Source organism: Tupaia chinensis, unplaced genomic scaffold (assembly GCF_000334495.1).
Source record: "Tupaia chinensis unplaced genomic scaffold, TupChi_1.0 Scaffold000617_2, whole genome shotgun sequence".
Taxonomy (NCBI): Eukaryota; Metazoa; Chordata; class Mammalia; order Scandentia; family Tupaiidae; genus Tupaia; species Tupaia belangeri.
Genome location: NW_006160137.1, coordinates 450,144 through 463,066, shown reverse-complemented (window position 1 = coordinate 463,066; position 12,923 = coordinate 450,144). Strand labels below are relative to the sequence as shown.

General features: G+C 44.3%; 1 protein-coding gene across 3 annotated transcripts in view; it reads right to left on the bottom strand.

Moving 5' to 3' along the window:
• Window positions 1-4,016: 4,016 nt before the first annotated feature.
• TGFBR2 (transforming growth factor beta receptor 2) overlaps window positions 4,017-12,923 on the bottom strand; it is a 147,606-nt gene continuing 138,699 nt past the window's right edge. For 2 of the 3 annotated variants that reach the window (XM_027775945.1, XM_006158954.3), the window contains 2 exons: window positions 8,697-8,824; window positions 4,017-4,998 (listed from right to left, as the gene is read on the bottom strand). In XM_027775945.1, the coding sequence (XP_027631746.1) occupies window positions 4,819-4,998; window positions 8,697-8,824 (308 nt within the window). In that variant the 3' untranslated portion in view covers window positions 4,017-4,818. The remainder of the gene's footprint in view (window positions 4,999-8,696; window positions 8,825-12,923) is intronic. The other variant, XM_006158955.3, reaches the window with a different exon arrangement.

Genomic DNA, 12,923 nt, shown 5'->3' with positions numbered 1-12,923 from the left:
CTATGCAAAAATGTGTCATGACTTTCCTGACAACCCAATCGTAACTGCTGAAGTTACTACTAGTTAATATAGAAGAGAACTAATGCTCATGGTAGGACCATATCATTAAACTCAGTGATTCTTAATTGAGAGAGATTTTGTCCCCCAGAGGACATCCTGGGGGATGTCTGGGGACATTTTTTCGTTGTCATAGTTATGGGGTGGATGCTATAGATATACAGTAGATAAGAGCCACGGGCACTGCTAAACAACCTAATCACACAGGACAACCTCCCTCTTCCTAACAAATTATTTGACACGAACCTGCAGCACTGCTGAGGTTGAGAAACCCTGACACACGCAGGGCTCCATTAGCTATTTAGAACCTCAACACTTTAGAGTTCATTTGATAATTCAGATGAAGCCACAGAACCGCTCAGATTCTAAAACAGATCACTTGGAGTTCAGGAAGTGAATCTCCTACCTTTCAAGCAATAACCTTGAGACAACTTCCTAAGGCACATTCTTCTTGCTATTCAGGTAAATCTCTTAAAAATACCAAGAGCAACGAAGTGGCTAAGTAAGAAGGAATACAGAAATATGCCACATGACAGAGGAGTCAAAAAGAGAGCCAACAGCCTGCTGGAATGTGGAATGGGGAAAATACTAGAAACAGGTATAAACTCTTTTTTCTTTTTCTTTTTTTTAAAAGGTTAGTTCATTTATTAACTCATAAACAATTACTTGTCTTCTGGTTTGGTGAAACAGTGTCAGACATTTGCCACAATAATGCCTGTCCAAATGGCTGTCCATAAAATCTCCAGCACCATATTCTGAAGTGCACTCCCGGAGAAGGTGACTCATTTTGCCATTTTCATCCACCTTATAGTATTTCGGGACTGCCGGTTTAACCTTCTTTCTCTTATGCTTATTCTTCTTGGGAGTGGTATAAGACTTCCTTCTTTTCTTAGCACCACCAGAAGTCTCAACACAAGACAAAGCGTGGACTCCTTTTGGATGTTGTAGTCAGACAAGGTATGCCCATCTTCCAACTGCTTACCAGCAAAAATCAGCCTTTGCTGATCAGGAGGAATTCCTTCCTTATCCTCGATTTTGGCTTTTACATTTTCTATTTTATCCGACGGTTCACCCGCGAGGGCGATGGTCTTCCCTGTAAGGGTTTTTATGAAAATCGGAATCTCGGTGGCAGCCCCACCGCAGATGGCGGATCGGAAAGGACTCTTTGTCTTTCCCCTTTCTATAGGGGGCGTGCACTCACCGGAGAGACAGAGAGTCAGAAAGTGAGAAATCACCATTGACCATTCCGCAATTCCTTCTCCTCCATTCTCCTCTTGAGATTTTGGGCACCCATGCATGTGCAGCCAGTGTGAGTGTTTTGTTTTTTTTTTTGGAAGAGGTTTTTTGTTATAGGGCACGTGCACTCACCAGACAGACAGCGACAGAGAAACAGAAAGCAAGAAATCACCCCCCCTAGGGAGGATGGCCACAACGCAATCTCTTCTCCTCCATTCTGCTCTTGGGATCTTGGGCACGCACGTACGCACACGTGCCTGGGTCCGGGATGCAAACGACGGTCGACTATATGGGAGTCCAGCAACATAGCCATTACGCTATCTGCTGGTCCCCCCAGTGTGAGTTTTAAGCCTTCGGGTCCAGGACTCAAACTGTAGTCGACTACCTGGAAGTCCAGGGAGGTAACCACTATGCCATCTAGTGGTCCCAGAAACACATACACTTTTAGCAGCCTTAGCTATACAGATCCCTGGAAGCAGCAGCCACGTGAATGGAGGCAGCTCCTGGATGGTGGGGAGGGGTCGTGTGGGCACAGAGATGACCATATGCCAGATGAAAGGCAGACTACCAATGGCCTCTGCTTCCTCTTAAATTATTGAGCTCCTGGGTTTTTTTTTTTTAAAGGGACTCAAGACAGTTGACGATGACAATAAATAAGGAAAAGTTAGAGATGGTTTACCTGGTAACGCTTTCTTCGCAAACTGCTAAATAACCAAAAGAGACAGGTTACTAGAAATAGAAACAGGAAGCGGGAAGCTCTCCTGAGTATTTTTGCTTTATTCAACCTAATAAACATTTTATGTATATAAAAGACAGACAATGCATAGAATGAAAATAAGTGCTTGAGTTTTTTTATATAAAAGAGTATATAGCATTCACATTCCTATTTTTAATACATGAGTATAGCTGAAGTGTCCATAAAAGAATAAAACTTTCCCTTTAGGTATAGTAGAAAAAAAAAGTCAGTATTTTTAGGAACTATAGAATGTTATTCCTTGGTCTTTTTCTTGAAAAAGAAATATATATATATATATATAAAGCCCACAGTATCATCTGACACTACATTCCAGTTTATGGTGATAATGATTCAGAAGTGATAATGCTCTTTTGAAATCTTGGAAGATTCCATTAATGGACCAGTATTCTAGAAATTCACCACTAGAGGTCAATGAGCAACAGCTATTGGGATGGCATGAGCAAGTCCTAAGGAGCAAGTGGAATTTCTGGGTGTTTCTATGGTACTAGAGCTGAGCTGATTTTGATTCTCTCTGCTCGCTGAGCAGGGTGCCTAGAGGTTCCACATAATCTCAAAGCGCAGCCTTATTCTAACACCTCAATAAAGTAAGACCTTCCCAAATGCAAACAGGGCTGACTTGCCCATTGCCAGTCCCTCTCTACGATTCCTATTTGGCTGAAAATAAGGAGCTTCAAGCATCTTTTAGAAAGAGCTTACTTTTAGTATTAACCCCTTGTTTGTGGATGAATAAGTTTCCTGTGGAATTAAAGCTCCTGCTTTGTTCTTGACCCTGTGGACACAGATCTCCTAATTGCAAATGGGATTCTCGAATCCCACATTCAAGTGCTCACTTGCAGTTCCTGCAAAGATTGGGAAGGCTGATGGACAGACCGGTAACCATGCCGAAAGCTTCTTGGTGTAAAGTGCTCTCCTCCCTAATGCAGAGAGAACATTTTAAATATAGAAGCCAGAGAGACATGGGCTAACCAGGACCACATATAGGAAGTTCCCTTTAGTCCAACAAAAGGTCAACTTCAAAACGTAACACCAACTAAGAGAGTCAACATACCATTACGTGGCCAGAGTGACTTCTTGAAAGCACATTTCTTACAAGAAACCTTGGTTACAGGCAGATTGAATTCCCAGACTGAGGTGGGGGTGGGCAGTATAAGACAAATGTTTAAAGAGAGAGATAAAGCAGCTTTGTGGATGTATTCACACCTTTGTTTTGTGAATAATGTGGACTGAAGGGAACTGGAAACACTCCCCTCACCTGGCGATCCAGATTTTTCTGCAGAATCTCCATGTATTTAAAAAAGTGGCCCAAATTTTAAAAACGCTATGCTGGCCAAACGAACCATATGTTCAGAGTGCCTGAGGACATGGTCCTACAGAGGCAATATGGTGTAGTTCAATTCCTTCCCATGAGGCCAAAACGTGCTTGAGCATGCAGGAGCCCAGAAAGATGGAGCCCACTGGTGTTTGCGTAGGCAGCTAGACTCAAGCCTCGTGTGATGACAGATTAAAGACGATTAACCCGAAGGGATGGGGGGGGGCGTTTGCTTCCTTTTAGGAAAGTTTGAAGGCTGGGAGAGGAGAACAGTAGTACAAGTATGGGAGGGAATGAAAAAGAAGGAACAATATCTTTTTGGTAGATGGTGTGGCAGTGTTGAGGATTGGAAAAATGGTCCTGATTTTCCTACAGCCAGTGAAGGTATAAAATGGGGGCCAGGAGATGGTGTAATGGTTACATCTAGACTCCCACATGGTTGACTGTGGTTAGAGTCCCTGACTTGGAGGCTTAAAAGATGCTGGGGGGTGTGTGCATGCATGCCCAAAATCCCAAGAGGAGAATGGAGAAGAAGGGATGGCGGCATGACCATTCTCCTTGTTGGGGTTGATTTCTTGCTTTCTATCTGTCTCTGTCTCTCCAGCGAGTGCATGCACCCTAGAGCAAAAATAGGTATAATTTTTTTTTTTTTTTTTAAAAAAAAGAATAGGACTCAAAACTTTAAGCTATTAGAGATGGTGCAGACCTTCTGGACTAGGCTGAGGAAGATGGTTAACAAATCAGATGTGGGGTTTGGAGCTCAAGTGCGAAGTCCAGGAGAAACAATAGCATGTAGGAAGCCCAGAAACAGTGGTCCCTACACAATATGATTGTACTGAGCTCTGAGCTCCATGGCCAGAAGAGAGCCCCCCTACAGGGAGTTATTCTTTTGCAAAAGTGAATGCAATATGATGCTAGGAGGCTCTGGGACATAAAGCCTCTCTCCTGATGCAAAGTCCCCCTGTCATACAGGCAGAGAACCATTGCATGTGTGAGCGTCAAGTGCTAGCGCTGTCATGGATCCTTTCCTTCTCTGCTCGGTCTGGAGCTCTCCAAAACAACCAGCTTCCCGGGGAATATTTGATCTTCCTTGTCTCTTTTCAGAGTATGGCTATATATATATAGATAAAGACATATATAGATATATATAAAACATAGCGATTCCATACTTATATACAGGCATTAATAAAGTGCACGTTATTGGCTATTGTAAAATCAATCTCATTTCCTGAGGAAGTGCTAACACAGCTTATCCTATGACAAGGTCAAAGGCATAGAATGCTTTATGTCACCCACTTCCCTGCTGCTGTCGTTCCTGCTCATCCTGACAGCTTACAGGGAGAGGGGTGACCCCCTTGGTTTTCCAGGAAGCATCAGTTTAGCGGCAGCTTCCTGCTGCCTCTGTTCTTTGGTGAGCGGGGAGGCCTCTTTGGCCTTGGCCCAACCTGCCCCGGAAGAGCTATTTGGTAGTGTTCAGGGAGCTGTCTTCGGGAATCTTCTCCTCGGAGCAGCTCCTACCCGAGAGTCTGTCCAGGTGCTCCAGCTCACTGAAGCGTTCCGCCACACACTGAGCCGTGAGTCGTGCCTCTGGGTCATGGTCCCAGCACTCGGTCAGCGTCTCACACACCATCTGGATGCCCTGGAGTGGGAGAGAGGTCAAAGGGCACCATGAGTTGGCAGGCTCCATGGAGGGCAAGCAAGGTGGCCTGCTGATGTCATTCTTGCAGGGCAGGCTGGGTCTAAAAGAGCTTGTGCATTTAACATGTTCTGAGTGCCCACTGTCTGTGTCAGACATCTGCACGTGAAATGAGGTGACAGCTGCCCTAGACTGTCATACCTATTCCCTCTAGTGCTATTTGATCAGGACAGGTCATGACAGCACGATGACCCTCTGCGAGGCCTCTAGAGGACGGCAGTATCTTCAACACTTGAGTAAGCCCCACAAAGTGGCACCTAAAACCATTTTCACACTGTTCTATTTTATTCGCAGCAGTGTTCGGTTCACAGCAAAATTTAGTGGGAAGTGTGGAGAACTTCCACATAACCCCTCTCCGTACAAACACCGCCTTCCCCACCACCAATATCTTGCACCTATGTGGACACGTTATACTTAATGAACTAACATTGACACATCTTCATCAACCAACATGCCTGGTGTATGTCAGGGTTTCCCTCTCAGTGTATATTCCACAGGTTTTTGACACATGTAGAATGGTATGTATTTACCATTACGATAGCATCTGGAATAGCTTCTCTGCCTTAAAAATTCTCTATGTTCCTTTTCTTTTTTTTTTTTAAAGAATTATTTATTTAATTTTATTTATTCATTCATTTGTATTTTTTAATTTGACCAGAAAGACACAGAGAGAGAGAGAATGAGAGAGGGAAAGTGAGAAAGCAAGCCACCAAGTCCAAGATTCGAACCATGGTCGGTCATGTGTGAGTACAGCGCCTTTATCTACCACACCACCTGCTGGCCCCCTATGTTCCCTTTCTTCATCCCTCCTTTCCTACTCCTGGGCCCCTGGTGACCACTGGTCTTTTACTGTCTCTGTAGTTTTGGCTTTTTCAGCGATTCATATAGCAGGTCATATATACCTATTTTAATAGGGTTGTCTACCCCTCAGCATGGTATACAGGCATTAGCCTGGTTTCCTTTTGTCAGGTTCACACATTTGACCAAGTAATTCTGTAACAGCTTCCAAGAACTGCCAAAGATGACCTCTGTGACATCCCAGTGACCTGAGGCTGGACCCTGTGAAACAGAAGCTGTCTCTGGAGGGCAGACATGCTGGACTCTAGGCTGTCGTACAGGTTCACCCTAATTCCATCAAGACCCCACTCAAGAAACTACCCAGGAAGAGGGCAAGAGTTTTCTCTCACCAGCTTAATTTTCAGTTTGTGTTGTGAGTTATCTTGTTCCCATTGGAAACCCTCTTTGGAAATAAGGCAGGTGGGGATGAACTAGTGTGACAGGTGAAACAGAATGTGCTCCTCCCAGCTGGAGCACCAGCAGAGCCAATGGTGGTCCCTCGCCAACTGGCCCCGGGGGAGATGGATGAATCCCAAGGCTGCTTTGGAGAGTAGAACAATCCCTGCTTGCTTTTTAATACCAACAATGTTCCCAACACACCTAGGAGCCTCTCGCTCCCTCCCTGCCCATGAGTTCATGATGTTGAATTAATTGCCTAATTCGCCTAATTGACGGTATTGATTGATGGCCCTGTTAAGAGTGGAGTGTTATTGTTGGTACACAAGTAACATTTATTTTATTCTGGCACTGTAATTACAGGCAGTAAATTAAATTAAATATTAAGCATTAACTTGAAATCAATAGGGCAACAAATCTCATTAAGAGAAAAAATGTATTATGCAAATTCTTTCCAGAATTTTATCATCATGAATAATGGCTTCATTACAAGAATGCTATAGCAGAGGAGGCAACAGCGTTTGAAAGAAACATAATACTCTCGCACCTTCTGATTTCAGAGTTGGTGCAAAACAATCTTGACATTTTCGAGCTGAAAAGGATTTGTCTAAGACCCCAGAGGAGCTCCTGACCCACCGCAGCCTGGTCCAGCCCCTGTCCCTGACTCTGTTAAGCCTGTCTGCTGGAGAGGCTCTCCACTGTGCTTGAGATGCTATTTCTATGTTTTATCTCAATTTGCCACGTCCTGAAGAAAAACTAAGACTTACCCACAGCCTTCATAGATGAAGAATTCATCTAAAGGAGGCAATAAAGGTTTGCTTCAGTAGAAAGAACAGTTTGTCAGGGAGACAGAAGTCCACTGTTCCCTCATTCTTCATCCAGGGCTCTTTCCTGGGTGTGTCAGACCTACGTAAGATCTTGCCTGCTCACAATCTGGTGTTTGCATTTTTCATCAAAGTACCTCCAAAGAATGTGCAAAGAACTCCCTGGAAGTCCAGAGCCATTGCTTTACCACAGACAGCTTAGCTGCCACTTCTTCTATTTTTTTTTTTTCCTTTTTCGTTTTTGGAGAGGTTTTCGCTATAGGGCGTGTGCGCTCGCCAGACAGACAGAGACAAAGAGACAGAAAGTGAGAAATCACCCCCCAGGGGGGATGGTCACGCCGCAATCCCTTCTCCTCCATTCTCCTCTCGGGATCTTGGGCACGCATGCACACGCGCCCGGCATGAGACGCGAACCGCGGTCGACTACGTGGGAGTCCAGCGACATAGCCATTACGCTAACTGCTGGTTCCCAGCTGCCACTTCTTGAAAAGAACAAAGCAGAACCCATTAAGAGGTTGCCTACAGACAGGTTTCCTGTTCCTTCCCTGGCATTTTCCTCTTCTTTGCTTTCCTTCATTCCAGAGTGAGGAGCGGGTCTCCTTGTTCCCACGTGAGGTCGGGCAGGCCTGTCCCAGCTCAGTGCACAGCCGGCCAACACCCGCATGCGGCCCTCTGCACACCACAGCCGCTTCGCCGTCCAGCTGCCTGACTAACCCCGCTTGTTTCGCATCTGCTAAGTATTTCCTTCCGGAGCTGAAGATTCCCAGAAGAAAACATTTGGAACCCAGAGGGAATGAAATATAAACTCTTTGTATAATGACGTGGGAGTGAGCAACAGAGGCTGCAAACAGAACGTTCTAACCCAGAACCAAGGAGGCTTGGGAAATGTGACGAGCACCCTTTAAACTGCTGTTTGTGCACTGTCTTTGAAGGCTGGGTTGTAGAATAACAGGGTCAGCCACTTTATTAAAAATTTCTATATAATTGGGACCAGCAGTTAGCATAATGGCTATGTCGCTGGACTCCCACGTAGTTGACTGCAGTTGAAGTCCCGGACTGGGTGGCTTAAACTCATGCCGGGCGCGTGTGTGTATGTGCCCAAGGAGAATAGAGGAGAAGGGATTGCAGCGTGGCCATCCCCTCTGGGGGGGTGATTTCTTGCTTTCTGTCTGTCTGGTGAGCGCACGTGCCCTATAGCAAAAACCTCTCCAAAAAAAGAAAAAAATAAATTTCTATATAATCAAAACCAAACAGGGTCATAGAACACAAAGGGATTTGTTCTTAGATGGAAACTCAATGTCCCAGAATTCTCTCCTAGTTAAAAGGCTACTTTAGACAAATCTTGTGTTTTTTTTGTTTTTAAGAATTATTTTATTAATTTTATTTATCTATTTTAATTTGACCAGAGAGAGGAACAGAGTGAGGGAGAGAGCGAGTGAGAGAGAGAGAAAAAAACTGAGAATGTAAGCTGCCAGGTCCGGACTCAAACCATGGTTGGCTATGTGGGAGTTCAACACTTCAACCACCATGCCACCTGCCAGCCCCTCGACAAACATTATTCACCATTCAAAAGTCAGTCCTCACCTGGTGGTTGAGCCAGAAGCTGGGGATTTCTGGTCGTCCACGATCCCTCAACACGTTGTCCTTCATGCTTTCCACACAGGGGTGCTCCCGCACCTTGGAACCAAATGGCGGTTCATAGTCTTTGACTTCTGTGAAGAAAGAAGGTAGATACAGGGTCACTGAGCATAGTGCGTGAGACTGAGGGAAAGAAGCGTGTCGGGATGCTTGTCTAAGTGTACAAGTGTCAAAAATATTTGATTACTCAAAGAGCAATTTTTAATGATAGTGGATTAAAATAAGAAATATGTACTTTTTTTGGGGAAAAACCAACAACTTATATATTACAATGGTGTGTGACCCTTGAAAGCCTCACAGTACAAAGATTTAATATGTGGTGGCCCATTTCATGGGGCTATTTGGCCACAACGTGGAATGTAATTCTGGCACATACAACAACATGGATGAACTCTAAAGACATTATACTAAGCAAAATAAGCCAGACACAAAAGATGAAATATTGTATGATTCCACTTAAATGAGACAAATTAAACAGGCAAATTCATAGAGACAAAAAACAGAATGGTGTTTGTCCTGGGGCTGGGGTCAGGGGAATGGGGAATAACCCTTAATGGGTGAAGAATTGGAACTGGGGAGATGAAAAGCTATGAAAATGGATGATGGTGATCGTTGTGTAACACCGTGAATGTGCTTAATGCGAGTAAATCAAACATACAACAATGGTCAAGATGCTTAATTTTATATTACATACACTTTACTGAAGGGAAAAAGATCATGGGTCGTAGTGATTAGGAAAAAAAAATTGTCTACAGGGACTCCTTACAATCCCAATGATAAAAAAAAAAATGGTTTAGAAGTACTGTTTAGTGTGACGACAGAGGGGACAGATTAATAAAGTCAATAAACCAAATGGATAAAGATAATTTTCTTTCATTGATACACGCTATAAAGAGGATAACAGAGAACCAGCAGTTAGCATAATGGCTATGTCGCTGGACTCCCATGTAGTCGACCACGGTTCGCGTCCTGGACCCGGTGGCTTAAAACTCACACCGGGCGCGTGTGCGTGCGTGCCCAAGATCCCAGAGGAGGATAGAGGAGAAGGGATAATAAATAAATAAATAAATAAATAAATAAATAAATAAATAAAACAAAGAGGATAACAGAGGATGATGTAACCCATCACTAGGACTTTAGGTTTCAACTAAAGTCAAGTTCTTTCTTTTTTTTTTTGGAGAGGTTTTCGCAATAGGGCGCGTGCGCTCGCCAGACAGACAGAGAGAGACAGAGAGAGACAGAAAGCAAGAAATCATCCCCAGGGGGGATGGTCATGCCACAATCCCTTCTCCTCCATTCTCCTCTCGGATCTTGGGCACGCACGCACAAGCGCCCGGCGTGAGTTTAAGCCATGGTCTGGGACTTGAACCACGGTCAACGACATGGGAGTCCAGTGACATAGCCATTACACTAACTGCTGGTCCCATGGTTTCAAAATAATTTTGTTTAATGAATAAAACTTTCAATACTTTTCTCTTCTAGGCTAAGAATGAACAAAGCTTTCATGGAAAAATAACATTTTGAAAGGGATGGCTTTTTTTCTTTTCTTTTCTTTTTTTTTTTTTTCCTTCTTCTTTTCTGTTTTCCCCTTTCCTAGAACCCTGCTTGCATATTGATCTTCGGCCTCGCCCAAATGGACGAGTTGCCAGAATATCTTCTTCTTCTTCTTCTTTTTTTTTTTTTTTTGTTTTAAACACAGGGAAATTTGGGGTGAAGGTGTCCCATCACATTGAGACAAGCACAACCTATTTTCCTGGGTGTCCATTTTTGCTTTCAATTGTTCAGGCACTCCATTTCTTGCTCTGGGGATGAGATCTGAATTTCTGATTTGCACAGTTTTTATACATCTTATCTCTCCCCTCTTTTCCTTATCTCAGTATATTCCCAAATATGAGGCAAAGGCTGAGTGTTGTGTCTCAGTCCCTGACCAGTGCCCAAAAGTGTGTCTTATTCATAGGGAGGTATTCAATACACATGAGATCGGCTGGATGTGAGGAAAAGCAGAAACTGGGGATCAGAGCCGATTCTGACCTACTTTTTCTAATGAGAAGACGAAATAGAATGACCTCCACATTCCCTTCCAGATTTTCGGGGTTATCCAATCCATTCAAATAATACAACGTCCTCTCAGTGCTCCGCCTTGAGCCATACTGTGAACGGTTATATAATAGCCTAGGCTCTGAATATGACACACATTGGTCCTTACAGAATGTTATTAGCACAGGGACTCTTCATTTCCGATCTTTTTTATAAAAAAAAAATTTATTTTTAATTTAATTTATTTGTTGTTACTCAATTTTGACCAGAGAGTGACAGAACGGGAGAGTAAGAAAGCAGGTCATCAGGTCTGGGACTCAAACTATGGTTGGCCATGTGGGAGTCCAGCATCTTAACCACCACGCCACCCGCCAGCCCTATTTCCCATCATTTTGGCTGTTTATTGCTATCTGCCTAGGTTCCCTTTATCAAGCCAAGTGCACCAGACCCTGGCCACTATAGGTGTGGGTTATCAGGGCTCACCCCTCTACCTCTGTCTACCCTTCCTGGGGGGACTGAACTTGGATGAGGGGAGCTGCCTAGCCTGGAAATCCTGAGACATGACAGCCTCACCCTGGGGAGCAGCTTGTAGCCAATGGCAAATTAACGTGAGTTTAACAGTCCAACTCTCTTGCCTGTTGGTAGGGTGCAATTCACCTTCCAGAACTTGCTGTGAGATTAGACTGAGGCTAGACCTCTCCCAAAACTACAAGTTTGCGTAACTCCTTCTTCTGTCCCTTCCTGCTTCTCTTCCTTCTCCTGAGACCATGGCTTCAATAAAAACTTTGCATCAGGCTGCACTTCTAGAAGTAAAGCTGGCTTACTACAGTGGCCAGGGAAACACGTTCTCCTTTCTCCTGGTTGCGTATCTCACATAACTGTACCATCTGACTGTGGTTGCAGACACCCTAAGGAAGCCTCAGTGTAGCTCCATCTTAGGCTGAAAGTGGGACCAACAGATAGCGTAATGGTTACGTCACTGGACCCCCACATAGCTGACCATGGTTCGAGTCCCAGACCCAGAGCCTAAAACTCACACTGGCCGCATGTGTGTGCATGTCCAAGAACCCAAGAGGAGAATGGAGGAGAGGGGACTGTGGCTCGGCCATGTCCCCTGGGGGGGAGGGGGGTGATTTCTCACTTTCTGTCTCTCTAGTGAGTGCACACACTCTAGAGCAAAAAAATCTCTCTTAAAAAAAAAAAAAGAAAGAAAAGAAGCTGAAAGTATTACCGTAGAAAGAGCATTCAGAACCACATTCTGTATTATCGTTACTCTGAGGAAACTCGTTTGCCTTTTCAGGACGCTTTCGTTCTTTCTCCTTTCCACCCAGTGTTCAGAGTTACTCCTCCCTTAGCCATCAACAATTCCCATACTCATGCTCTGAAATGAGGGGAAAGGGCTTTCCCACAATCAGAGGAGGAAAAGGCTGGAGTTAGAATCCATCTCGGCTGCCAGTCACACAGCTGATAATCCTCGGAAACAAAGAGAAAGTCTCCAAAACCAAGATTATAACCCAGAGCCAATTCATCTCCAGTCCTAACCTTCCAAGTCACATCGACTACAGCAATTATTTTAAAGGCAATCCTCTTCTCCCCGAGCAATGAGATTTATAAATGAGTTACTTCCTACTTTTCCTAAAATCTTGGAGGGTCGTGAGATTGCCCCAGTATTCCCAAGGGACACAAGGCCTGGTTCCCATGTTTGACTGGTGCAAAGTTCCATAGGGGAGACAAATCAAGGCTAGTCTGAGAGATGCTGGCAAAGGGGGCCGGCTCCTCGGGCCAGTGGGAGGATCTAGGAATCTTCTGCCTCCTTCTAACTGTACAATAAAAAAGTCTGAGGGAGAGGGACGAGTCACATGTGGTCCAAACTGGCATACTCCAATCCCTACTGTCAAAGTTGCCTTTCGGATGAGCAGTGGGATAGGGGTTGGAAGTGTATGCATGTTAAGCTGGCCTTCAACTCCTGGAAGATGTCATATTTATAAAATTTACATTTTCAGAAACAAAAAAAATACATGTTTGCTCTTTTCTTATTAGGAATGGTTCCAATTCCCCTTTCTTTGCTGTTTTCCCTCTTTTTTTTTTTTTTTTTTTTTTTGAAGAATTTTGTTTTGGGGGGCGGGCTGCCGCCCA